The sequence below is a fragment of the Arctopsyche grandis genome, chromosome 3 (assembly GCF_051622035.1).
Source record: "Arctopsyche grandis isolate Sample6627 chromosome 3, ASM5162203v2, whole genome shotgun sequence".
NCBI lineage: Eukaryota > Metazoa > Arthropoda > Insecta > Trichoptera > Hydropsychidae > Arctopsyche > Arctopsyche grandis.
In genome coordinates, this window is record NC_135357.1 from 21,896,038 (window position 1) to 21,923,753 (window position 27,716).

At 32.6% G+C, this 27,716-nt stretch overlaps 2 protein-coding genes across 4 annotated transcripts in view; one reads left to right on the top strand and one right to left on the bottom strand.

Annotated features, from left to right (window-relative positions):
- The first annotated feature begins 2,303 nt into the window (after positions 1-2,303).
- On the top strand, positions 2,304-5,882 carry LOC143909436 (phenoloxidase-activating factor 3-like). Of its 3 annotated transcripts, XR_013260341.1 has the most exons (7): positions 2,394-2,517; positions 2,588-3,103; positions 3,368-3,758; positions 4,502-4,689; positions 4,811-5,000; positions 5,068-5,677; positions 5,751-5,800. XR_013260341.1 is itself a non-coding variant. In XM_077427426.1 (6 exons), the coding sequence occupies exons 1-6, from the start codon at positions 2,451-2,453 to the stop codon at positions 5,282-5,284; spliced, it is 1,569 nt and encodes a 522-aa protein (XP_077283552.1). In that variant the 5' UTR covers positions 2,304-2,450; the 3' UTR covers positions 5,285-5,882. The 3 variants fall into 3 exon arrangements, 2 of the variants coding, with proteins under 2 accessions (XP_077283552.1, XP_077283554.1); XM_077427426.1 differs by having other exon boundaries at positions 2,304-2,517; positions 5,068-5,882; XM_077427428.1 differs by having other exon boundaries at positions 2,326-2,517; positions 5,071-5,805.
- Positions 5,883-8,592: 2,710 nt separating this feature from the next.
- LRP1 (LDL receptor protein 1) overlaps positions 8,593-27,716 on the bottom strand; it is a 53,744-nt gene continuing 34,620 nt past the window's right edge. The window contains exons 48-91 of the mRNA XM_077427425.1: positions 27,419-27,623; positions 26,690-26,879; positions 26,442-26,616; positions 26,014-26,105; positions 25,804-25,942; positions 24,528-24,772; positions 24,246-24,410; positions 24,038-24,154; positions 23,775-23,962; positions 23,501-23,693; positions 23,299-23,427; positions 22,944-23,106; positions 22,714-22,796; positions 22,388-22,623; positions 22,114-22,301; positions 21,815-22,032; positions 21,503-21,745; positions 20,036-20,244; positions 19,802-19,963; positions 19,578-19,730; positions 19,226-19,494; positions 19,046-19,147; positions 18,792-18,935; positions 18,355-18,588; positions 18,192-18,280; positions 18,031-18,111; positions 17,831-17,945; positions 17,695-17,747; positions 17,503-17,617; positions 17,264-17,426; positions 16,966-17,156; positions 15,702-15,925; positions 15,444-15,620; positions 15,246-15,367; positions 14,771-14,974; positions 13,379-13,502; positions 13,127-13,290; positions 12,944-13,052; positions 11,979-12,083; positions 11,754-11,905; positions 11,466-11,671; positions 11,230-11,391; positions 11,005-11,131; positions 8,593-10,921 (exon numbers count right to left, since the gene is read on the bottom strand). Coding sequence (XP_077283551.1) covers positions 10,742-10,921; positions 11,005-11,131; positions 11,230-11,391; positions 11,466-11,671; positions 11,754-11,905; positions 11,979-12,083; positions 12,944-13,052; positions 13,127-13,290; positions 13,379-13,502; positions 14,771-14,974; positions 15,246-15,367; positions 15,444-15,620; positions 15,702-15,925; positions 16,966-17,156; positions 17,264-17,426; positions 17,503-17,617; positions 17,695-17,747; positions 17,831-17,945; positions 18,031-18,111; positions 18,192-18,280; positions 18,355-18,588; positions 18,792-18,935; positions 19,046-19,147; positions 19,226-19,494; positions 19,578-19,730; positions 19,802-19,963; positions 20,036-20,244; positions 21,503-21,745; positions 21,815-22,032; positions 22,114-22,301; positions 22,388-22,623; positions 22,714-22,796; positions 22,944-23,106; positions 23,299-23,427; positions 23,501-23,693; positions 23,775-23,962; positions 24,038-24,154; positions 24,246-24,410; positions 24,528-24,772; positions 25,804-25,942; positions 26,014-26,105; positions 26,442-26,616; positions 26,690-26,879; positions 27,419-27,623 — 7,105 coding nt within the window. The 3' untranslated portion in view covers positions 8,593-10,741. The remainder of the gene's footprint in view (positions 10,922-11,004; positions 11,132-11,229; positions 11,392-11,465; positions 11,672-11,753; positions 11,906-11,978; positions 12,084-12,943; positions 13,053-13,126; positions 13,291-13,378; positions 13,503-14,770; positions 14,975-15,245; positions 15,368-15,443; positions 15,621-15,701; positions 15,926-16,965; positions 17,157-17,263; positions 17,427-17,502; positions 17,618-17,694; positions 17,748-17,830; positions 17,946-18,030; positions 18,112-18,191; positions 18,281-18,354; positions 18,589-18,791; positions 18,936-19,045; positions 19,148-19,225; positions 19,495-19,577; positions 19,731-19,801; positions 19,964-20,035; positions 20,245-21,502; positions 21,746-21,814; positions 22,033-22,113; positions 22,302-22,387; positions 22,624-22,713; positions 22,797-22,943; positions 23,107-23,298; positions 23,428-23,500; positions 23,694-23,774; positions 23,963-24,037; positions 24,155-24,245; positions 24,411-24,527; positions 24,773-25,803; positions 25,943-26,013; positions 26,106-26,441; positions 26,617-26,689; positions 26,880-27,418; positions 27,624-27,716) is intronic.

Genomic DNA, 27,716 nt, shown 5'->3' on the forward strand with positions numbered 1-27,716 from the left:
AAATATTTTCTTTCATTTGAAATTGATCCTATATATTGAAAATGCCTAAATTACATTATTACATGTCTATTTGCATGTGACATTTTAAAAGAATGACTACATTCAAATGCCCATCTGACTTTCCTTTCCTTTCACTTGTGCAGGATTATAGGTTGATAGATTTTAAATCTAAAGATAAAAAGCAGTTTTGACAATTATCAATCGAGGAAAAGGAAAAAAAACTGTTATTTTTGATAAAGAACAGTTTTAGTAGTTAACAATAATATCATTGGAGGAAATGGAAAACAGGGTTGAACTTTCAAGTCATAAAATTTTGACGGTTGATTAAAATAAATACTTATTAATTTTTGGTTAGATGCCAAGTGATGTTAGTGATTAAAGACCGAGCACATTATGTTATTGTATTTCCACAAATAATCTTTATTTTCAAAAGACTTCACCAAGCAGAGCCTATTGAGCCCGCTTTGCTCGCATGCGCCTTGCTATGCAAATGCCATTTATTTGTATTATAATTACGACAAATTTACTCATGAAACACAAATATTTTTGAAAATTCAATTGTATTGAATACAGTAGAACTACAGGCGGATCAAATTTAATTTCATATACATATTTTATACACAGTAGCGTCGCTAGGCCTGTACAGAGAGTACGGTCTGCACCGGGCGACACCAAATTGTTCAAATTGAAAAACGCTAATTCAACATATCCGTTGCATGACGGTCCTCGAGCGGCTATACGTCTCATTGCAATTTATGTATATAAACAGCTTTTTATTGATTTTTATATACATACATATATAGTCATTACCGAAATTTCAGATATTATCTGATTCATTATGAATGAGTCAATCTTTGGGTATGTGCTTTCGATAACAATTTTTACCTTATCTATGTATGTATGTATGTACGTACAATAGATGAAGTTTTTTGATCTTGCGAAAATTCGAACTCGATATTTTGACTGATTCGAACTCAGAATCGATCACTGATCAACGCTTTCATGATCTAGAAAAAATATGTGTGTGCCTGTTTATTTTGGGGATTTTTTGAACACCGTTAGTTCTATCGAACTGAAACTAAGTATCGGTTACTGAAATTCTTATCGATACGATTCGAATTTCCAACTCGGAATTAATCACTAATCATGTTTTCATGATCTAGAAAGAAATGTGCCTGTGGTTTTTTGGACTTTTTGAACACCTTTAGTCCTATTTATTAGTAACTATTTTTTCTTACCTTTAAATATGTGTGCTCTTCGCGAGAAAGTTCCACTATAATTCCTGTATTAATTTCATGTAAATAAAAATAAATCAACTAGTTTGATTTACCGGAAGTGGGACTTTTTCCGCTTAAAAAAGTCAAAAATGTTGTGACCACACGACCATACTGAACGTATCAAGCTGAAAATTTATCAGTGTATTTTTATGTACCTTTACGTACGCCGCGGATTAAGCGAATAGAATCCCAGAGACTATGTGACCGTTCAAGGGTTATCTGTTAATGGATTAACTAAGTGCTTGCACTTAGACCAACGGATATCTGTTATCGGATTAACTAAGTGATTGCACTTACTTCCAGGATTATATCTGGACTCTTTTGTCAAAAGTGCATTTAGGCTAAACAATGACCGTTATTAGTCCTTTCTCAGAATCGGTACGGGGAGACCCAATGTCGTGGAAATACATATCCGAATACGTGACTATACAATAGGTAAACAGATTAGATGGCGATATCATGTAATTCTGGACTGAGCACTGCCAGTGCGTGTATCTCCTTAATCATCAGTAAATGCTGTGAGACGACTGTTGGCCTTTTACTTGGATCCTCCACCCACCCCTACGCAACAGTACTAACTTAGCAACTTAATATTCGTAAACCGGAAGAAGTAGTTTTTTTTAAAACAATACTTCATTATTTTATTTTAACCTTTTAAATTATTTTTATCTTCTTGATATTTAATGTGTATAATATTTATAGTTATTTTAAATAACAAAAAAAATTTGGACAAAATCCGACAACCGAAAGTAGAACTTTTATCTTGTGAGTTTCCCTACAGTGGCGATCAAATTTGTATCGAAAATATTTTCATAACTGGTATGTGAATGTGTATGTGTGCGTCATTGTTGAATATTGTTTTTTATTCTTATTATATTCCTCACAATACACAAATAAAATCATGGATTGGTCACATCAGAATTTTTTATCCTGGTTTCAAGATGGTCAACCCGGACATTATTTGATATTGAAGTGTATTAATTAAATGATGTCATAAGGATAAATATGTGGATAAAATTATTAACCACTATCAACTTCCGTTGATATTGTAGTCACTTGCTACTTTACGAATATATTCATTTATCTTCAGAGGAGTTAAAAACCTAACCATCCATTAATTTTATTCAGTTGTGCGACGCACTTTGGGACACAGAGAACCTTTCCAAATAAACCATGATATTGCATAATATATTGCCTTCGATTGGCTTTACCTTTTTGTTGGTACTCTCAATCGAATTCAGTGAGTATAGAAAGTTGGAAATATTATGCGCATTTCATTACAAATAATAACAGTAATACACTATTTTCAGAATTTGTTCAGAGTGTGTGCATCACTCCAGATGGTAGAATTGGAGTTTGCACTGTGGTCAGTGAGTGTCCATATTTGATGAATATGTTGCGGACGAATGACCGTAAAAGATCTAAGCATCACACGAAGTTTTTATTGAACTCCCACTGTGGACAGACTTCGCGATTGCCTAAGATGTGTTGCGCCTCGTTATCAACTATTCGCAAGTTTCGCCAGGAATCCACTGACAATGAAAAACACTGCGAGACTGCAGATGGTGGGTCCGGCATGTGCGTTGACATTGGAAAATGTCCCAAATTGTGGAAACAAATTGATACACGCAGTCATTATTCTTGTAAGATGGATTCAACTACGAAGAACCATGTATGTTGTCCAAAGGAAAGTATCACTATTGGTTTTCTACCGTATCCAGCAACAGTGTTTTTTGCTACAATTCCATCTCCATCTACATTGCCAACAACGCCATCTACATCGATATATTCTACTACAGTAACTACGACCATCAAAACGTCATCAGGTTTGTATATTTGTTTTTAGTTAAAGCTTTCATTTTAATACAATGTGAAATTATGTACATACATAGATCTGACATACAAAGTTGCAATGTTTCAAATTTGTATTGTTCACATTTAAAATAGTATTTATGGTATTAATGGTTCTGGTTTTTCTGGAAATTGCTTTAAAATCAACTTCCAATGATTGTCATTTTAATGCCAGAAAAAAATTAAGATACTATTTTAATAATACCATAAAAATATTAATTTTCTTCCTTTTATTTAAGATTGTCTTACACCAGATGGGATTGAAGGTAAATGTGTAGGAATTGAGAGTTGTGAACAATTGAAAAAGATAATTGATGGGCCTAGACCACTTACTTCAAGAGTGAACGACTTCATAAGAAACTCAACATGTGACGGTGACCAACAATATAGTGTTTGCTGTCAAACGGTTTGGGATCCTAAAAGCTTACTACCAGCTGAAAACACATGTGGCATTAATGCTGATGACGATAGAATATATGGTGGAAAAGAAACGTCAATAGATCAATACCCTTGGATGGTTTTGATAGACCAAACTCGTCCTACAGGCTACAAGTCTGTATGTGGAGGTTCATTGATTAACTCCAGATATGTTGTGACTGCTGCGCACTGCAATAGAGCGAATCTTGTCATGTGAGCGTTATGTTATTTTTATTTTAATACACATATACCACAGTGTATTTACAGGTTATCCCAGTATGACACTGTGGCTAGATAATACATAAATAACACACATTTTATATAAACACACTATGGGCAGGGAAGGTGTGTTGACCGTATCCCGGCCTATGAAAACACGGTTGTGTTTTGAAGATGGTCTTTATTCATGTTCAGTTTATACAAGAGTTTATTTTGTACAGTGCACTCGAGGAGAAGGAAGTAGTTGCTCTGCTTCTGGTTGAGTGGCTGGATGAACTGCTTGTTGAGTCCACTTTGCAGGTTTATATATGGTAGTCCGATGGTGGCCATGTGCAAATGTGCTTGTCCGGAGTCGCATGGTGCATCTGCACTTAGGGGTCGTTTGCGAATAATGTCGTTCACGTTCCGGATCGCTTTCCATTTGCTGGCGTATGTGGAATATTCTCAGCGTCTGCGTGTCGCCGTTCTGCTTGATTGGTTTTTAGTATCTGTTGTTCTGCGGCGTCTTGACGTCATTTGTTTTTCAGCTGAAACGTAGGATTTCGTGCAGTTACAATGTATTCTTACACATACATAAATATAAAACCACATCTAATTTTATTTCACAAATATCACATGCTACTCAAAAAATTTAAGAAAAAAAAAAAAACAATAAAAATTAAAAGCTATACAGGGGCACATAAAATAACTAACATTAAATAAACATAATTTCGTAATTTACATTTAAAAAATTTCAGTGAGACTGTCAGAATCGGCGATTTTGATACAAAAACCTTGATAGATTGTCAAAAAGTGAGTGGTGGGGATAATGACTGCAATGAACCCTTTTTAAGGGTACGTATTGAAGAATTTATTATCCATCCTCAATACAATATAATAAACGACATAGCACTAATAAGAATGATAAGAGACATTCCATTCACAGGTATTTTTACCACATATGTATACATGTATGTATGTACATAAATCCTAATGCTGAATCATGTATTCAGGATTTGCAATCGATAAAGTATCAAAAACAATAATTGTAAATTAAAAAATTTCAGATTTCATAAGTCCAATTTGTTTACCAAATTCTGATATAACAGTTAACTTTCCCAAAGACAAAAATTTGACTTTCACTGTAGCAGGTTGGGGTGCAACTGAAAATGCAAGCCAAAGTGATGTTAAAATGCATGTTATTTTACCATATTATGCTGATTTGACGACATGCGCTGAGATCAATAACGTATCTATGTAAGTACTTAAATGTTTTGACTTTCAAATCAAACAACTTTAAGCAATGATTTTTTTATTCCAAAAGTAGTGACAACACTATCATTTGCGCTGGAGGAGAAGCCAACAAAGATTCTTGTGCTGGTGATTCTGGTGGGCCACTTATGTATAATCGGGAAAATCGATATGATTTAGTGGGTATAGTATCAAGTGGTCCTTCGCCATGTGGACAGCGAGATAGACCCGCAATATACACAAAAGTGTTTGAATTTAAGGATTGGATATTGAGTCAATTAAGGCCATGATATAAATTGTGAATTTGGACATTCATAACGAATGTCGTCAATAGATGAATGTAATCATGGTTTGAAAATCGGAAATTCATTTAACAATTTTCAAAACCATCGATCATTTTTGTCAAATTAAGCGAAAATCCAATTGAATGTGCGCAAAATTTGCGTAATTATGTAAACCCTCAATATATGTATATATTGTTCATATTATATTTTTCGTCGTGAGAAAGTTTTGCTTCACGCTCCGAGCCCCCTTGGCAGATGTCCCGTTGCCAATGCCTTGGTACGGTTCTTCCTATGTCACTTTCAAATGTAACGGCTCATATTTTGTAATTATAATTCTAAAAGCGATATTAAGTTAAAATGAAACTAATAAAAACTTTGTAAAAAATCAGACCACTGGAAGTACAACTTCTGTCTAAACTTCTGTAAACTTCTGAAACTAATAAAAAGTTTGTAAAAATCAGACCACTGGAAGTACAACTTCTGTCTTACTGAAAATCTAAAATAAATGTGTGGCATTCAGTGAATTTTATTTTTGATACTCTTTATATTCCCCAAATATATGTATAAAGTTGTGGGCACATCATTTTTTTTTACGTACACATTGAAATATAAAATTAGAAAAAAAAACATCAAATACAGCAAAATAATATACACCTACTGATCAATTTTATTTTTCAGCTTAGGTTTGTCAGACGGTTTGTTTATATTCTTACTATACATATATCACTTAGCGCAAAAGTATATTTCTTTGCATTAACAATAAATCGTTATCAGAAGTTCATATATACTTGAAGATTGACCACAATGAATCATATTTGAAATGTCGTGAATGACTCTTGTTCCGTTTTAAGTAAACGGTAGAGTTGAAATTTGCACTGTCGTCAATTAGTGTCCATATTTGATGTTTATGTTGCGGGCGAATGAATATGAAAGATCTAAAGGGGAGATTCCACCAGTGTGGTGAACTATGCGGCACAGTGCTGCACTGCGTACGGTACAAATGTTTGTTTTGGTCGACTCACTCAAGCGAACAATAACAAATCGTGCGCGAACATTGTAGCAATGTTCGCGCACAACTGTGCACTTGTGTGCGCGCACATGGTACAAGTGTGGACTCGTGTCGACGCACACACACTCGCTGTTCGCGAACTCTTGCTTCCGCTACCAAAGCGAAAACATTTAAGGTCTGTTCATACTTAACAGCACTGCACGGCTTCAGAACTGCACGACTCGGTTTCAAATATGTCATTTTATTACATTTCTATTCATATCTACCTACACGTCGCGGTCACGTCACGTTTACAGCAATTTGGCTGAGTACAAGGCAAAACCGGCTTACTTATACATTAGAGGCCATGACGATACGGCGCAATATTGCTTACGTCGTATTGTCGAGTACTTGCAATATGAATGCATACATGTGCATTCGTAGCTACGCGTCAGAATACAAGTCAGCAAAAATGTTTCGACGTTTATCGAACGAATTATGTATAATCGCGCTGTTGTTGGAAGAAGAAGCTCAAAAAGGCAATAAAATAGCACGGAGGCGTTTTGATGTGCATCCCATGTTAAAAAATAGAAAAACTGAAGGAGTGTTTTGGACACTATATAAGGAGCTGATGGACAATTTTTTTTTTAAATATTTGCGCCAAAACCATGTCGAAAGATTGAAGAGCTGTCAACTGTCACTATCGATAATTGGTCCAAAACAGCAAAGGGGCAGACTCATGGCACGTAATTCGCGTGTATATTTCCACGATGGCCAAAAAAACGGATACGATACGTTGACGGATGTTGCTGTAAGGTATGAACAGGAAATGTCGGGTACTGCTGTAAGCCTGCCGTGGCGTAAACGTGACGGTTGGTATGAATATACCCATACAAAAATACTTTTCGTACGGCCGGATACCTGCTGAAGTCGGTACGTGCTGACTAGGTATGAACAGACCTTTATTCGTGCGCGTACTTTGTCAAGTAAATTTTTTTAGAATATATTACCTAAAATATGGATTGGACGAATGAAAAAATTATCAAATTTATTCAAGCGATTGAAACTTATCCTATTCTATGTGATTCCAGTCACAATGGTTATAAAAATAGAAATAAAAAACACGACGCCATTCAAGAGTTGGCTCAAAGTTTCAATTGTGACTCGACTGAGGTAATGAGAAAATGGAAGATTATTTTGGCTCAATACCGAAGAGAAAAGAAGAAAATCTCGGATTCAAAATCTTCGGGTTCCGAGATTTCAGATATATAAGCCAAAATGGTTTGGTTATGCATATTTGAATTTCTTTCATGGAAGGGACGAACCGAACGCCACCATGAACTCACAAGACGAAGTAAATGAACAGGTACGTTTTTTTTTTCAAACCTCTTCTTTGATTACTTAATATTATTATTTTTACGCAGAGAAATGAAATATTAATAGAATCGCCCTTTGACAACAAATTTCTTGTTTCAACTAGGGTTGCCAACCATCCCGGATTGTCCCGGAATTGGAATCACTGTCCCGTATCCTGGATGAATGCTAAATTATCCCGGAAATTTTGAGGAAACTATTACATTTATTTTTATTGAAATTGACATCGTGTACATAAATCCGTTGAACATCCTTCCAACGTACAAACAGTCCCAGGACAGAATATTACGCCACCCCATTGAACCGCGTTCGCGCCCATTTGTAACGGTTATAAATAATTCACAATAAGATCTTTTGGGCTAGTTTTTTTTGTAAGCTCATCCTTATTTACTACTCTATTCACCAACAAAAAATAATACAACATTATCCTTCAAAATGTCTTCAAAAATAAAAGTGAAATGAGTTTGCTCCTGAATTACGTAAAGCATATACGAGCGTTTCTGCGAAGATTTTTTATTATTTCGTTAACAACACCGTGATTTTTTCTTTTGCTGAAGCTTTACTATATTTTTAGGGTAAGTTGGTGATTAATTTGTAAAAAAAAATACTTTCATTAATGTTTTAAATTGCTTGTGAGTCTTAAATAGATTTTTTTTAGATTAGTCGAAAAGCAATTCTTTTTAAAGAGAGAAATGCAAGTATTATACCATTAATAAATACTAGAATGTTTTATAAACATAAAATCGCGACAATAGAGGGTGTAAGTTATACGTCTGTTTGCAAAATAAGGAAACATCTGGAACAAAGTGGCGATTCCACTTCAGACTTCACGATTGCCTAAGATGTGTTGCACCTCGTTGTCATCCTAATCTCAAACGTCTCGATATTTCTTCGTCTTGAGTACCGGAATGGTACAGATTTGTTTATAAAATGGTAAATAAGACACGTGATAAATTGTAATAAAAAAATATTTATTGTACTTATATAAAACTAAAATACAATAAATTGGCACATAAAAAGTTGACTATTTTTCCACAGACACACTTTGCAGACATTTTTATATGGCAGATTATTATTTATGTATATATTTAGTGAGTGGTAAAGCTTGGTTGAAATAAAATAACAAAATGTCATGGTAAGGGGAATAATTATACATAATTGATTAATATTAATCACATGTTTATAATTTAACTGCGCCTTCGATTAAAATATAACACAATTGAATAGCAATACGTAATAATAATAGTAACATAGTACATAGAACAGTATACTTTAATGTCATAGCACACAACCAACGTTCAATATTTAATTTCTAATTATTGTTTAAAATATATGTTTGTTTTAATGATGACGATGATTGATTTTTACACAAAAAAACAAAAACTTTACAGATTTTCAATATTGTGTTGAAAAATGAGCATATTACGAAAAATAATGAGTTGGTACAATAGAAAAAGTTAAAGTAAGTTAAACACAACTGTAAATTCATACTTGGATGGAGACGGTTCACAAGGTTTTATTGCTGAAGAAAATGCGAGTAAGTTGAGAAAATCTGGTTTGATTTATTATAGATTGCTCAATTATTCTACAAAAACTAATGCTTACGATATAACAAACAGCCTTCTTAAAATATATAATATGAATTTTTAAAATGTATAAAAAATTCTTAAAAATAAATTATAACATTCAAATATAAAAAAAAATTGGAGCATTTTTAGCTCATTTCATATTTAGATATTAGCATATATGTATGTTAGTACTTTCTATAAGAGTGCAAAATGACAAATTTATTACAAATTCATTTTTTTCCTGTTGGTATTTTGATCCGTAGATGTGTTTTGTAATAAGATTTTTTGTAAATAAAACATTTTAATTATGAAAATGGTTATACAAGATATAAAGAGTTTATGTATAGAAATGGAGGGTGTATATTCATAGCGTGGGGTTACCAGATCAGTTAGGGTTACAGAATAAATTAAAATACATATATAAATTTACGATTTTTTATATAACTGCACTCACGTTCCTATTACCTACGTTTTAGAATAACCGGAGAAAATTTAACAATTCATAGCATACCATGTAATTATGTACATAAGGAAAAAAAATCCTTTCAAACAACAAAAGTATTAGTTGAATGACTTTTAACTTCAGTAATTTTGAAGATGTATGGCATTTATTATTTTTATGCACGTCCATACCTTTATCTGATACATATCTATATATAATATATACATACATATGTTGGAGTTGGATTTAATGATACAATTATTATAGCTTTAGTATATTTATCTAACATATTCAAAATTAATTTATTAAAACCTAATAAATAAATTCACGAAATATACATCGAATTATTTAAAATAGTTCACGTTTATTTTAACGACAGTCCATCAATAAAAATTGGCACAATTTTTCGGGGAATTTAAGAAGGCCTCTGAAAAATGGCAGGACGGGAGTTACTAAATACAAACATACATACAAACATTCAATTATCATAAATTGATGTTTAATTTTACTGTAATTAAAGTGATAAAAATGAAATAAAAGCTTGTATGTACATTGGTGTTGGCCAACAAAACAAATTCAAGACATTATTTATAATAAAAATTACTCGTTAGAGAAACCGAGGATGAAAAGTAATACATATATATGTATGTATAATAATTATTAAATGTTAATTACTCCAGACTTTTGATGAGTAAAATAGTTGAGTCATAGACAGACTTGCTTTGCCAACTAACTTTCATTTATATGCCTATTATATAATACATATAAAGAAGTCACTCAGTTGGTATCTGTAAATGTTAAAATATCCACCAAAATTATGCATAATATATTACATGAGAGGCCTAAAAGTAAGTCTTTGGTAAATTTCAAAATAAATTGTTGTCTATGCACAACTAAAAACTTGTTAAAATTACATTGTTTTCATTCTTAGGCTCTCCTCATTTGAACAATGAAAAATATGTATTGACGAAAACATGATATTTAAATTAAATAAAAATGTCAAGCACTCATCAAATATCACATTGATATAATTAAACTACTATAATTTACATTTATAAAAATATGTATAAAGTTAGTTGATTTGAATTACTTTATGATAATGTATCAGATTCTTGCGTATTTTGCAGTAGACCGGCCCTTTCATCGGCTGCTGATCCTCCGATTTGAGATATAGAGCCCGTGGTCAAGGCTGCAGCAGTGCCGGAGTTGGACGAACCACCCATGCTAGTATACATTGAATCATATAATGGATTGGCGAAGTGTCCACCGTTCTAGAATATCAAATAAAGTTTGAAGTACACAATTAAAGTTTGCTTTATATTAATTTTTACCAATAGTAAATTCCTTTTGATACCTTATCATTGTCTAAGGCAAAACCTCTATCTATAGGATCAATATCATCTTCAGGACCGCCTTGTAAATACATTGGATTATTTATTTCAATATTATCTTGCAGGCGTGAATGACTGAATGGTTTTCCGCTAAAAAATAACATAAAAATATTGATTATTTCTATCCACATGTGTGTATTTCTTCTTTAAGTTCTATTAAAAGATTCAACATGACAATGATGCATTACCCTCGCTTTTTATATATGATAAAGAGTGCTGATATTGCACCGATCACAAGTACAAGAAGCACGAAAGACACGCCGACACCAGTCCAAATACGACGTGTTCGTTCGCCCATTAGCTGATCCACACTCTCCATGCATCGGGGTCCTCCAAAGCCCTTGATACACCTAGAACGTGAATAACCAGTTAAATATGTTTGTACATATTTGTTTCATGAACATTTCAACAAAAATAAACTTACAAGCATTCGGCATTTCCATAATTATTTATACGGCAGATACTGTTTTCGGGATGACACAAACCCCAACATGGGTCTTTGTTGCCACAGAACTCTCCACGCCATCCCTCCATACAGTGACACAATGCCGGACCTGATGATTTACTTAATGTACACACTGCATTATTTTTGCAACGATTCAGACAAGGACTATCATATCCAACGTATACCTATAACGAAAATAAGATTGCATATAAATATTATGTAACGTATGATGTGGAGGCAAAATTTGGAATGAATATGTGTGCATACATCACAATACATGCCACCCCATTGCGGAGGACATCTACAGATTGTAGAATGCACAGTTTCTGTACAAGTTCCGCCGTTGACACATATACGATCTCCAGAGCCAGTAAAATCACACTCCCCTTTACGCGGAGCCATTGTTGAAAATTCGTCAACTGAGAAATATCAACCACGTTATAAATATCGAACAAATCAATTAAATCAACAAAATAACTATAGTAAAATGACCTATATCACAATTTTTGCCTTGACAAAGACGTTCTTCACAATGACTACCGGTATATCGAGCTGGACAAACGCACACAATATGCTCAAAGGTCACTTGACACACACCTGTAAAAATCTATATTTTAAAAAAACACATATTTACTTACATAAAAGTACTGAGAAAAGTCAACATCATGATGAATCTCATCGGAAATAAAAAGACTGATTACAACAATGTATGTTGAAGATCAATTGTTCAAAAATTATACACATTTAATGAACAATACAATTTGGCAGACGACTAGTCGTCAAAATCGCTATCTTCTTACTGTTTCGCTATTTTTTTGTGATATAATAATTCAACCGCAAAGGTTATGTTCAAATTAAAAATACCTCCACGACAGTACTGTTATTTATCGATCTTATATTTGACCGTTGAAGGTCAAGTCAGTAATGGTGAAGATGTGTGTGAACAAAACTGGTTTTTAGTTGATGAATGCAACAGCCCAAGGTAAACAGGTTATGAGATATGCAAATTGCAATTGGGATTTCCAAATTTATTTATGTTAACAGGACAAAAGTAGCAAAGGTTTTGTTGAAAGAAAATTTTAGTTCTGCTTTGGGATCAACATCCACTTTGTTTTGAAGATGCAAAAAAGTTTTACTATTTTTAAATATTTCAAGCAACTGAAATCAATGATACTCGGAGACTCAATTCCCATCTATTATATAATACTTAGAGACCTTAGTATTCGAATATGCGTCAATTTAAAAAAAAAAACATTATTCGAATATTTATCTAAATAAATATTCGCTTTTATTTACATTAGTTTAAAATTTTTGAACAATCTAATACAAACTAAAAGTTTAACATACCTACTGCAGATTTTAGTATGTAACATGTGTATTTTTTACTGACTGGTTTCGAAAATATATTTTTTAATATTCACAACTACAGCAGATTTATAAAAGGTTGCAATACAAACCCCCATTTTTGCAGAAATCTTTGCACATATCTTCTTGACATCTTGTACCCGATAGACCCGTAGGACACACACATTCAGCTTTACCTTCACGATTGACTTTGCAATATTTCTGCAACATATGAATAGTTTGTTTATAAAAATAAATAAGTTATAATTATAATAAATCCAGTGAATTGTACTAACATCTTCAGAACAGTATCTATGACAAGCGCTTATTTCGCACTGACTTCCACTCCAACCAGGCTTACAGGAGCATTCAGGTTTAGATGAAACAATAGAGGGATTCTCAACCATGCAGATTCCTCCATTAACACACGTAGTATTTCCACAAAATTCGCAGCGAGGGCCTAATTTTAAACAATATTCAAAAATTAGAATTTGAAACTCGACATTTAGAGTTTTATATAACACTTATAGGCAACAAAAATTCCTTACCACTATGTGGATATTTGCAGACACAACTTTCCTGAACACACACACCACCATTTAGACATCCCTCTCCACAGTTTGATATGAATGTTTCACAACGATCTCCAGTCCATTGGGTGGGGCACTCGCACTGTGAATTGAAATCGGTGGAGGTTAAAAAGAAAAAGTTTCGTCTTAATAATTTTTCTGAACATTATTGAAATAAGTATAATTAATGAAAACAAGATGCATTTTAAATATAAATAATAAGATTAAAGCTTTGAATGAACATTCAGTTAATATAAACCATACATTCACAGAAGTAGTGATTTTGAAAATTAGTTGGATTGTTTCATGTGAGGGTGTTTTAAACAAGCAATGCTTCAAACTCCCAGGATGGAATGTAGTGAGGTACTTTTAATGCAGTATATAAGTATGTATATAAACAAACAGATTAATATACATATATATGTTACAGTTGAAGTGTATCTTAGAGTTGTAATATATTTTGACTAGTTGGAATATATGCCATCTAACCTAGTACCAACTAAGTGTATTTTCAGTTGTAGTATATTTTGACTAGATGGAATATATTCCGTCTAAACCACGTAAGTTATATTCTAAATGGTCAAAATATATTACAACTGAAAATACAGTTTAACCCTTTGCCCGCGGCAATAAATATAGCGAACAAGCTCTGTACGCGGCACCTTTTTCGCGAATTTGGCAATCGAGTTTTCGACCTTAAATACAGATTTTAATATTTACTCAAGTAACCAGATATGTTAATTAACACATAAAGTATTATTTTAAACAATAAAATACATAATATATCTCGTAGTTTTGGCTTAATTGTCAAAAAATCATTTTTCATACAATTGAGAAGAATCGTCGCCATTGTTCAACAGACGTGACGTCACATAAACGAGGTTTCAGTATGGTTCCACAAAAAACTAATTTTGACTGGTGTATATTCATTTTAAGCAAATTGAATAGATGGCATTCAACTCTCAGTAATATATTCAACCAATTTTGAACCTTAAAACCGTTGAAATAGGCGCATATAAGGCTCAAAATCCCGTGCAAAGTTCAGAAATTCTATGGAAGACAGCCGCGCTACAGACTTGTCGCGCAAAGCTTCCATAGAAGACGGCCGCGGGCAAACGGTTAATACCTAGCAAATATTAACGTATTATTTAATTCTAAAGCTTTCGTAAGAATATCAGAGCAAAACTCAACTGACATATTGCAACTGGCGCACATTGATGAAAGTGTATTTGCACTTGTAGAAATATAATTTACTAGTTGAATCTTATTCGAATATGAATGACTTAAAACGCCAGTTGGAATATATTACGACTGAAAATACACTTCGACTGTAACATATGTATATGCACAAATGCAGTTAATTAGTAAAACCTTTAAAATGCCATTATAGTTAAAACAGGTTCCACCATGCAGACAACGTCGAGAGCAGCGGTATCGTTCACAGCGGGGCCCGGAATAGCCCGGAGTACATGCACATTTTTCCTCTCCATCCATTGCTACGCAAGAACCTCCGGCAGCACAACGCAACGAGCATGATAGGACAGTAGTAGATCCAATGACACATACAATTGATGACTGTGATAACATGCATTCAAACAATAGGTATTGATTAATCAAGGAATAGGTTACATTTTTCAACAAATTTTGACTTTTATAAAATCATCACTAAAATACTACATTTCTAATATATAAAAAAAATAGGAAAATTTCCACTGAATAAGAATATGAAAACAAATTGCGATTCATATTAATTACTTAAAAATAGTGAAAATTAATTTATCATATGTATGTAACACTTTTTTTTTACTATACATGTTTTTACTCCGTGTCTAAAAAAAATACATACATCAACTGATTTTCCACCAGTGATTAGTCCATCGGGGCAAACACAGCTTCTGTTAACTGGATCAGATGTGAGTACACAAAGAGCACTGTGATGACAGGGATTAGTTTCACAGCTATTTGTAACTGTAAATAAAATTTCATGCACGAATTTAAAATGAGTTAAAACCATCGTAATGACGTTAAAGTATGAGACACTAACAGTTTTGATCCTGTATATTCTGTTGTACTATGATCATGTCTGATATTTTATTTAGTCCTCGTACAAGATATGATGGCACATTACGACCAAATTTATCAACCCTTAATACACTTTGTCCATAGTAAGTTGACATGAAAACGGAATCTTCAAATACAGCAACCTTGTATGGTTTCTCTTCTGAACAGATATATGAATTAGGTTATAGATATGTACATAAAAAAATTTAATTTAAAAATCTATGCATATGCTAAAAAATACCAAAATTGAATCTTCTGATGAGTCGCCTATCAGTTCCATCTAATTTTATGGATTCAAGAGTGGAAGTTTTAGGATCAGCCCAATAAACTCGCGACGCTGGAACATCAATTGCAAGACCAGTCGGCCATTTTACATTTCGTACTACTAAAATTTTTCTCAGAACACCAGAAAGAGATGCACGTTCTATACGGGGAGAACTGCCCAGTGATGCCCAAACCATATGTCTGAAAAAAATTATGTATTAAATGTAACAGCATAAACAATGATTATATTGTAGGCTGTAATTTTTTCATAAGCATTTAATTAAAACTTTGGATGTGACCAACCCATGACTATATCTACATATGTATTTAAGATATAAGGTCTCAAAAAAAAATTTGATATTGAACCGTACAGACACATTCACACATACCGGCAGCATTATGAAATACTAATAGCTAAGGCAGCATTTTCGATACAAATTGAGCGCAAATGTATGGAAACTTGTACAAGACAAAACTTCTACTTCCGGTTGTCGGATTTTGTTCAAATTTTTTTTATTAATTAAAATCACTATCAGTATTATATATAATAAATATCAAGAAGATTAAAATAATTTAAAAGGTCAAAATAAAATAATGAAATACTGTTTTAAAAAAAAATACTACCGGTTTACGAATTCTGACCAAAACCTTATCAGGTCTAAGTTAGTACATAAAGAATACAAATATAAATTTTCAACCTGGTACGTTCAGGGGTGTGGACAGAATAAGGGGCACAACATTTTTGACCTTTCTAAGAGGAAAAAATGCCACTTCCGGTAAATCAAACTAGTTGATTTATTTTTATTTACATGAAATTAATACAGGAATTATAGTGGAGTTTTCTTGCGAAGAGTACACATATTTAAAGGTAAGAAAAAATAGTTACTAATAAATAGGATTAAATATGTTCAAAAAGTCCAAAAAAACCACAGGCACATTTATTTCTAGATCATGAAAACATGATTAGTGATTGATTCTGAGTTGGAAATTCGAGTCGTATCGATAAGAATTTCAGTCACCGATACTAAGTTTCAGTTCGATAGCACTAACGGTGTTCAAAAAATCCCCAAAATACACAGGCACACACACATTTTTTCTAGATCATGAAAACGTGATCAGTAATCGATTCTGAGTTTGAATCAGTCAAAATCTCGAGTTCGAATTTTCGCATGATCACAAAACTTCATCTATTTTACTACATCGGTACATAGATAAAGTAAAAATATTAAGCAACAGTTTACCCAGTGGTGGGGTTAACTACGATATCGTGAGGCTCATTCAAATTTGAAATAAGCGTGGCATGCATGCGCCCTTCAATGGTAGCAGCTTTGATTGATCCACTCTTGAGACGATGACCTCCACCTTCAGTCCAATATAATCTTTTTGCAACCCATTCTACGGCAATTCCACGTGGATCTGTCAAACCAGTTACCTGTAAGATATGGAAAAATTTATGATAAGCAGTAAAATCAAATTAAAGCTTAGATATATATATTAAAGCTTAGATATATATATAATTTATATATTCACTTTACTAACAATGGTTTCAAGGGAATGTTCATCAATATCAAGTGGTTTGATTTGTGCAGTAATATTAGATGTATCTATTGTAAGTTTAACAATTCTCTTGTAACGGTGATCAGTCCAAAATATTGTAGTTTGTTTGGTTCCCCACAAAAAGTCGTAATATCCAATTTTAAATCTTAAATATTGAAATGTAAAATAATTGGCATGGTATATTTTTCACCAAGTAAAAGCCATATTGTATAAAAAATTACCCAGGTCTGGAGGTATTTTTACTAAGAATATTAGTATGTGAATTATCTCCAGGCTTATAGGGATCTAATATTCGAAGATCGGCATCACTGGCTACTATGAGTCTGGCTCGGTCACCTATAAATGAAATTGAATAATTAATTAAAAACATATATTGATAAATAAATAATCTACGTAAGAAAAAAATAAATTACCTAACGCCATACATGATTTAGTGGCATACATTTGTTGGTAGCCTGGAGCACATCTAAAATGGAAATTTCAACTCAAAGATAAATGAAAGACAATATATGTATGTAAATATCATTTTCGTATATAAAATGTGCTTACTTGCAAGATACTGATCGTCCTTTTTTTTCTACGCATAATTGAGAGCAAGCTTCCAAAACACAAGGAGATCGATAACAATCCATTTCGTCAGACATATCTCCACAATTATCCTCACCTTATAAATAACAAGGCAAAAATATAACATAGCGTCCATTGACTAATTCCATATTTATGACTAAATAATGACAAAAAAAAAGTACCATCACATGTAAAATTTTTGGCAATGCAATATCCGTTAGAACAGCGAAATTGATCTTTACCACAAAAGCCAGCTTCCATGCCTAAAATTATTAAAAACAAGATTTAAAAATAAATTTGCTTCATTTAAAAAATGACCATTGATGAAAGAAAATATACATACATGATATTGGATTTTCATCTGAGCTATCACCACAATCATCAGTCCCATCACACCAATTTTGCATTGATATACATTTATGATTATTACATCTGAAAATAATTAAAATACATATAATTTAATCGCTGGACACGAAATTGAAAAATACAATTGGGTTTTGCTATACCTGAACGTGTTTGGCAAACAGACATGGCGTGCACACATTGCAGGATCTTCATCCGATCCATCTCCACAGTCGTCAGTCATATCACACTGCCAATATTCTGGAATGCAACGGCCACTAGGAGACGAGCAAGCAAACATGTTAGGTCCACATGTATTAGTAACATGTCCAGTAGTTTGACAATCTAATTCATCTGATCCATCTGCACAATCTGTATCACCATCACATCTCCATTCACTGTAATATAATGTAATATTATTAAATGACCGGCACGAGTAACAAATATGAAGTTTTGATATGAAATTTGAAGGATTTGGAGTGATTTGCAACATTAGCACTTTTTCTAAAAACCTAAAATACGTGATTAGGAAACAAGACTTGGTGTAAATCAGCCATAAGCTCTAGATATAAATAAAATATAAAGATGTAAATTTACTTACCCTATTATACAATATTGAGGATTTTTACACATGAATTCCCTGGAAGTGCAAGTATTGTTGCAATGCAATTCATCAGACCGATCTTCACAGTTGTGTTCTCCATCGCATAAGTGAGAACCTCGAATGCATCGTCCGTCTAAACATCTGAATTTTTTTCAGTACAAACATAAAATGAAGATAAATATCAACTAATTCATTGCTGGTTTTGTAATTTTTTAATTGTGACAATTTCAACTTAAAAGCATTAAAAATACCTAAATTCACTTTCTGAACAATTTCTTTGTACACAATTTTCTTCATCACTGTTATCTTCACAATCGTTATCATAATCACAATGCCACCGTCCAGGAATACATCTATTAATTCATTTACAAATTAATACATTGTTTTTCAATAAAATATACATTAGTATAATATATACAACATATGCTCACTTATTGTTTTTACATTTGAAATATGTAGGTTCGCAAGTTTGGGCTGATTGTTCACTACATGACAGTGGTTCATCTTCACCACCCAAACAATCAGTTTCACCATCACATCTCCAAGACCACGGAATACACCGTCCAGATTCACACCTGAAATGGTCTGCAGGACACGTTCTATCTTTACATAGATTGATTTCATCAGAATTGTCATTACAATCATTGTCTCCATCACAAACCCATACTTTTGGGATACAATTACCGTTATTGCAATGGAACTGAAATTAAAATAATTAATCAGTAAGAAAAAGGATTAAAAAAACTAGTTACAATTTGTTAAATAATAAAAAAGGATACTAACATAATTGGGGTCGCATGTTTTAGGAGGGCAATCTAGTTCATCATCACCTCTTGGACAATCTTCAGTACCATCACATCGCCTTGCGGCTGGTATACAACGATCAGTGATAGTTGAGTTTCCTTTACATTTAATTTGAGATGAAAGACACGTAAACTAAAATTAAGATGTAAATTTAGTTGAGTGAATCAAAATACAATTAAATAATAATTAAAATAAATATTCACCTTGTCACAATCCAGTTCATCAGAACCATCATCACAATTATCAACACCATTACAAAGTTGAGAAGGATGTATACACTGTTCATTCCTGCATTGAAACTGTCCTGGCATGCATTGGAAATGAGGACAAGATTCAGGTTCATCCGATCCATCTCCACAATCGTCCTGCGCAACAATGCTTATTATCGGATATATGTACATAATACACAACTACATATGTAGGAAAATTCAATATACCTGTGTGTCACACCTCCACCAAAATGGTATACATTTCAATGCTTTGGCGCATACAAAATGTGCGGTAGTGCAATTAGCTTTACAACTGCGTCCATCGTCAGCTAAAATAAAGTTTTCGGGACATGCACATTGTGCCAAGAGTTCATTAGAATTTGGTGTTAGAAGGCAAAGACCCGAACAATTTAATTGTTCACACCGTAAACTTCTACCTATGAATCATAAGAAAAACGAAACAGTCTTAATAAATATTGAAAATTGTATGTTCTTTTTTTTATACTATTGAAGGATTATAAGTAATTTAAAAGAAAATTTGTAGATTATATTGAAAAATGGTAAAGTGGTTAGCTAGAGGGGGGCACATTTCTGTAATGTTTATGATATTTTGAAAGCAAATTAAGTTCCCATTGTAATAAATCTTTGTGGACCTTATAAAATACATTTCATAATGTCTTTTTGAGAATTATATATATAAAGACGGTAATCTGTGTGTGTGTGTCCTAACGCTAGCCGAACATAATGATGAATCGATAAAAAGCCTAAACTCTGTATAAATTCTCATTCGGAGTCGAACCGGCAAACTCTCACATGAACACAAATATCCTCTTATAGGTATACCTGAGTTCACAGACTTAACCGTGAAACCATCGTAGAATATTTAAATGGCCCATTTTTTTAAACATTAATTGAAATGTTTCGTTCTCGCCATATAAAAATACAAAATTATAATAATTTTATTTAGCGAGGTTTTGAACCTTTTTTTTTGTTTTCATATCAAACAATTAAATATATATTTTTAATTGAAATTAATTCGATATGTCTCGACCGCGAGTCGAACATGGGTCCATCCGTCAGCTCGGCTGCGTTGGAAACCATTAGACCAGAGCATCTTAGCCTGTGTGCCACGGCAAAATATGTGTCCCCGAACAGCACTTCGGCATGACTGATTCCCGATTTCTGTTTCAGTTCCGATTCCGATTAATTATTACTATTCATATTCTAACTTTATTTTAAATCATGTATCAAGCCGAAAGCACCCGTTGAAATTTCAAAAGGCATAAAACTAGTTATAAATAAAAACTTTGAATTGCATGTATTTTGATGTTTGTTAAAAATCGATTGTTTCCTCCGTCTCATAGTTTAATTTTAATCTCATTTTTCTAATTGATTTATTTGTGTATGAAATTCATACACAAGCACTATGAATGTACTTACTTTTTTTATACCTAAATGTTAATTTTTAGTGATTCGAGTCATAAAATAAAGTCGGAGTCGGAGTCGGTAAATATTGAACCGACTTCACAGGCCTGCAATATATGTATGTACATACATATATGTATGACAAATGTAAGATCGCGTTTGTATACACAGATTATGTCCAGTTTTCAGTAAAAATAGATGAAGTAAAAATTGGTATGTGTACAAATGCAATTGTTATTTTTTTATAATTTATAAGTAAATCCAACTAACTCGGTTCTGGTCTCTGTCTGAATGGATGATATATTCTAATATCCATAGGTTTATGAACAAATTTAGCCATAGTTTTACAAGTTGACCCAGTTTGATTGTTTGCTACATTTTCATGTAAAAATTTCTGTCTGGGATATCCATCACATCTTTCAACAGTTTTAGTCTCCCAATCACTCCAATAAATATGGCCCTCCCAAACAGCCAGTGCAAAAATATGGTGTAAATTCAAAGACGGATTTTTCACTAAAATATAAATATGATAATTAACTTACATATTAATTAACTCATAAAAAAACAGTAAAAAAATATTACCTCTACTGAATAGAAAACGTATATTCTCTCCATTTAAATCTGATACGGCAACATAATCTTCTTTAGCATCAGCAAAATATAATTCTCTACTTTCATACGATATTGTAAGAGCATTTGGCCAACCGAGTGATGAATTAATAATGATTTTTGGATTTGAACCATCCATTCCAGCACGGCCAATGTGAGGTCGGTCTCCCCAGTCAGACCAATACATATTTCTAGAAGGAAAATAAATATTAAAACATTTAATGGCTGTCAATATACAATATAAAATTTAATTAAATAAAAATGAAACGAACCCATTTTTTGGATCAAGTGCTATAGCTCTAGGTTCTTGAAGTCCTTTATTTAAAAGAATTTTACGATGTCCACCATTTAAACGAGACACTTCGATGGTATCGTGACCTTTGTCACACCAATAAAGATTACGACCAATCCAATCCACTGCAAGTCCATCAGGATTTAAAACAGTTACTGAGTGTAACACCTGAAAATACAGTAAATGGGATCAATATAATTAAAAATGATATTTGCTGTTTTTGGCATTGTATTCTCATGTTATATTATTTGTACCTGGTATGTGGCATTGCTACTGGCTCCTCCTTGATTTGTTGTATTCATTTCGCACAGCCTTTTTATTTGTGATCCCTGGCGGGTAACATCAGACCAGTAAATACATTGACCAGCCCAATCAAAATCAAGGGCAACACCATTTGAAAGATTATGAGCTAGTAAATTAGTATCTCCGTTAACCAAATTCATTGTACGAATGTAATACCGATTTAAAAATATCAGTGATGCAAGGGTTCCTAAAATTGATTTTACACTTTTACACTTACAACACAATTTTCATATTATTTAGTTTTATTAATTAAATACAATTATATCAAAGGACTTACGGCTATTAGCTTTACAATTAATTTTGTCCGAAGTTAAACTAAATCCATCTTGGCAAGAACACACAAAACTACCTTGAGTGTTTCTACAACAAAGAAATGGTAAATAGTTAAAAAATATTTATTGATTATGCCAAGTATTACAATAAAAGATAATTACTGTAATATATGTATTTATATATGCATTCATTAAATATGACATCTAGAAAAAACTAGAAAAAATTAAAACTTACCGACAAATTTGGCCACAAGGATTTTCCAAGCATTCATTAACATCTACACAAAGATGTCCATTTCCATCAGATACTTGATAACCTTTGTAACATGAACACTGGTAGCCAATTTTTAAATCTGTGCATTGATGAGCACACAATGAATCAACACACTCGTTGATGTCTATAACAAATAAATACAAAGACATATACTATTGTGTGCCTAGTTAATTTAATGTGACAGTGAAACATTTAGTACATAAATAAAGAAACTATCTTAAATATACATAAGGATTGTTTTAAGTACTACCATTGTTAATAGATAATTTATATATGTATATAATAAATAATAATCTTATTCCAAAAGCTCACTTACTGCACTTTTGTTCATCACTGAAGTCGCCACAATCATCATGACCATCACATAAAAGAGTACTGTTGACACAAACATGATTAGTGCATTCATATTCGAATTTCTGGCATGGACCTGATTTGTCATTTTTAGCTGTAATTATAATACATAAAATAAATATTGTGTATTTAAACAGTTTACTTAGAATAAGTAGCTTGAAACTAACAGCAAAGTGTAGAGACTTCGTCGCTTCCATCTCCACAATCATCATATCCATCACATATCCAAGTAGATAATATGCACAATCGATTATAGCATGCAAATTTACCATCCCCACATTCTAAACCTACTCCTCCACTACAACCTACAGGTTCATCTGAGCCATCCGAGCAATCATTATCACCATCACAATAAAAGAACTAAAAACGTTAAATTCATGTATTAGTATTTTTAGAATTTTAGTAGCAATGAGAAACATAAAATTTTCGAAAAAGATTTACTTTTGAAACGCATACTCCATTTGCACACTGTAGCTGTTGAGAAGTACATGGAACAGGTTTGCAATCAGCAGCTTCACCTTCATCTTCGCCATCTATACAGTCAGATTCTCCGTCACATAGCCATGATTTCATAATACATCTAGCTGTATCACCACATCTATACTGATTCTCCGAACAAGTTCTATTACCTAGTAAATATAGTAATAGTAATTCAGTATGTGTACATATATACTGTCAAGTACTGATTAAATGAATTATCTTACTACAATGAATAGATTCATCTGAACCATCACTGCAATCTGGACTTCCATCACATTGGTAACTTTCCGGAATGCATTCCTTGTTATTGCATGTGAATTGATTAGCGCGACATTGATGTTCTAAATTCATATATTGTATATGTAATTACACAATTACAAATAGATTAACTCAAATTAAAATATACAATAAATAAGTTTTAAGTTCATTTACTGCAATTTTCTTCATCCGGACTAATGATATTAGGATTTTTGTTGTCAGTACAATCATCTTCACCATCACATCTCCATTGTAATGGAATGCAGAAAGTCGCATTGCATGCAAATTTATGTGGGCCACATGTATTATTTTCACCTTTAATTATTTCGGTAGATACCGCTAAAATGAATTCCAAATGTTATTACATTAGTGACTAGTTATTATAAATCAAAATTCCTGAAGTATCCTCTTAATTTCTAAACCTTTCTCACTAAATATATGTATTTTAATATGTACTTGGGCAATTTTCTTCATCGCTGTTGTCAAGACAGTCATTATAGTTATCACAAAACCATGATGGATGTATACAAGGTGAAGTATGCGGACATCTCACGAGTGGAGATTGATCAGGTGGTGTTCGACCTAGTGCTCTTGGTGATGAACAATCAGTTGTGGGGCATTTCATTTCATCAGACACATCTGGACAATCTGATTTCATATCGCATACAACTTCAGAATTTATGCATTGACCAGATCCACATCTATGAAATAATGTAAAAATTTATGCTTTAATAAAATTAAAACAACACAAATTCAAACAATGGGCACAAATAGCCAGCAGCACGGCTCGGTGGTTGGGCTTTTGCCTAGCACCGAGAGGCACCGGGTTCAATCCCATGAGTTGACCTCGATTGAAAATAATTTATTTTGAGTATATCTGTAATGCTGCTGGCCAGACTTGGATATTTGTGACTCTAGGTCGATCGTTTCCTATCGGAGTGTGCCAATTTTTCTGATTTTATTGTTGAAACGGTTCCTGCATTAAATAAACCATCCTACCTATTATGTCACCACTATTTGAGTATGATCAATGTACAATCAAATCTATGTACAGGTTTAAAATTCTTAGATGTCTCATTAATTTCGAATTTTTCGACTTATGTAATAAAAATGCTGCATTGTTTGTAATTGGCCAGGAAAGCGCATTGGGGTTTACCTGTAAGACCTTCCTGGTATATATGTATATAATAAAAAAAAAATATATATGTATATGAACAAATATACATATTAGTGGCATGAGTGAAATTCTACCTGTTTTTGTCACACACACACAGCCTTACTTATATATGTATTTACGTGTGCCCGAGTAGGATACAAGGGGACTAGGTGACGTCATACGGAGTCTCCTTGAATCCTGCTCACACACACTTAAGTCTGCTAGGCAAAAACGGGGAGATTTTCACTGCACGCCACTGGTACATACATACATACATATATTTATATGTATAGTATAAATTATTCAGGAAAATTTTTACATGAAACACGAAACACCACAACTTTAAAATGAAATTCAATAAATAAATAAAAACTTCAAAAATCGTAACATTATTTAGTAATATTATTAAAAATTGTTGAAGAAATTATTTCGTCTTTATTTTTGATTTTTGGAGCGCCGGGCCCAACTATTTACCCTGCCTCTCAGGCGGTTTTGCATATAATTCGAAATTTCTCAGGAAAATAAAACTTTGTATATACATATGTCCATACTAGATAAAGTGAAAATATTTTTAACCTGAAAAAGGCTCCTTCACAAGGACAAGACGCTTCATCTGACCCATCTTCACAATCATTTATTCGATCACACACTTTTGCTGATAATATACACCTATTGTTGGTACATTGGAAAAAGCCATCACTGCAGACCCTCGTAGCTATAATTTATTAATCCACCATTAATAACAAAAAATTTACTGTAAAATATATTGAATAAATGATAGTTCACCACAGTAGCGTTCAGATTCATCACTCCCATCAGAACAATGTCGAATACCATCACAAGTAGATTCCAGTGGTATACAACCACCATTGGAACACCTGAAATATACATAATACTGAATAAGTAATAAAATAAATACCTTTCATCATTGAGTTAAATTTAAATTGTACTTTTCTAATTTCCAATTACTCAAAAAATATTCAAAAGATAAAAATTTAAGTTGTTTCATTATGTAGATCCATATCAGGTAAAATTAAGAAATTCTGGATACAAAAGATTTTGTGAGAAATTAAATACATACTCAATATGATACATAGGTTAATCGATTACATAGTATACTGTCTAATGACTTATTTATTATACTCGTATAATAGATACATAGTATTGATCAATAATGATCCAAATATTTTCCAAATCATTTAAGAATTGCTTACATGAATGTAGATGTACTAAAATCATCTTGACAAGTTATTTGAGAATTTGTACAGCGAAGACCATCTGATGTTAGATGTCGACCATCGTGGCAACTACATACTACTTGACCTCTTGCACTCAGATTGCAAATATCTGAACATCCACCATTCAAAACATTACACAAATTTTGAGTACCTAAAATATAATTTTCACAAATAGTTAAAAAGAGATAAAAACAAAATATTCAAATATTAACACTTTAAATTACAATCATCAGTATCTTCAGCTATAGCAACAATTCCCATAGGTCTTGGAATATTTTTACGTAGATTAGCTACATTTAATCCAGTTATTTTATCCGCACGAACTACAGCATGCAAGACCCAATCAGTCCAGAATATAGAATCTCCATACACCGCCAAGTCAAATGGATGAGCTGGTGTTCCTTTAGTTACTACCTATTCGTAAAAGATAATTGAGTTAAATGGACATACATAAGTATATGTAACACCCAATACGTGAATGGTGCAAGTAGGTTACTTTGTTAATGAGTTAATTTGTGGGTAGTATTCTTATAAAAAGCCATTAACTGTTTGACATTTCGAGAAATTAATGTTTAAGTTTTAGATTAAAAATCGTATGTGTTAAAAATTAAAGCATTTGTTTGTTCATAAATATATTTCAGAAATTTTGGCAATATATGTAAGTTGAAATTAACATTACTATGGTTAATTATTATTCGTTTATAATACAGATTGTTTTGATTTATTCATCCAATGAAATGTTATTTGGTTTAGTTCCAAAAAAATTCACAATAGGTCTCAATATCTGTTTTGCTCAATTTATGAACTAAGCAACGAATTCTTGCATATTTCATGAAATCGACATATACATATGTTTGGCAATTTTGTGAAAAAAGTAATGGACTGGCAGAACTCATGAGCTAAGGAATTTTTTTAACATTTTTGCTTCAATTTCAAGAAAAAAATATACGTACTACTCTATGAGTTCCATCATACTCCGCTCGTTCTATTTTATCTAACCGAGCATCAGCCCAATATAACTTTTGAGCTTTGTGATCAAGAGTGAGAGCATTTGGCATACGAATCTCCGTTGTAATAATGGATTCCCGTCCGAAACCATTTGAATGAGCACGTTGAATACTAGGTGATTGAGCATTCCAATTTGTCCAATAGATTCGCCTTTAATTAAATCATAACATATGTAAGAATATAAAATAAGATTTTAAATACATGTCAAAACTTAAGTCTCAAAAATATTTGAATTGGCATAAG

Excerpts from the sequence above, each read along its gene's own strand:
- LOC143909436 (XM_077427426.1), top strand. The coding sequence starts at position 2,451 with ATGATATTGCATAATATATTGCCTTCGATTGGCTTTACCTTTTTGTTG. Across the intron at positions 3,759-4,501 it reads AATAGAGCGAATCTTGTCAT|TGAGACTGTCAGAATCGGCG; the intron begins GTGAGCGTTATG and ends AAAAAATTTCAG. Across the intron at positions 4,690-4,810 it reads AAGAGACATTCCATTCACAG|ATTTCATAAGTCCAATTTGT; the intron begins GTATTTTTACCA and ends AAAAAATTTCAG.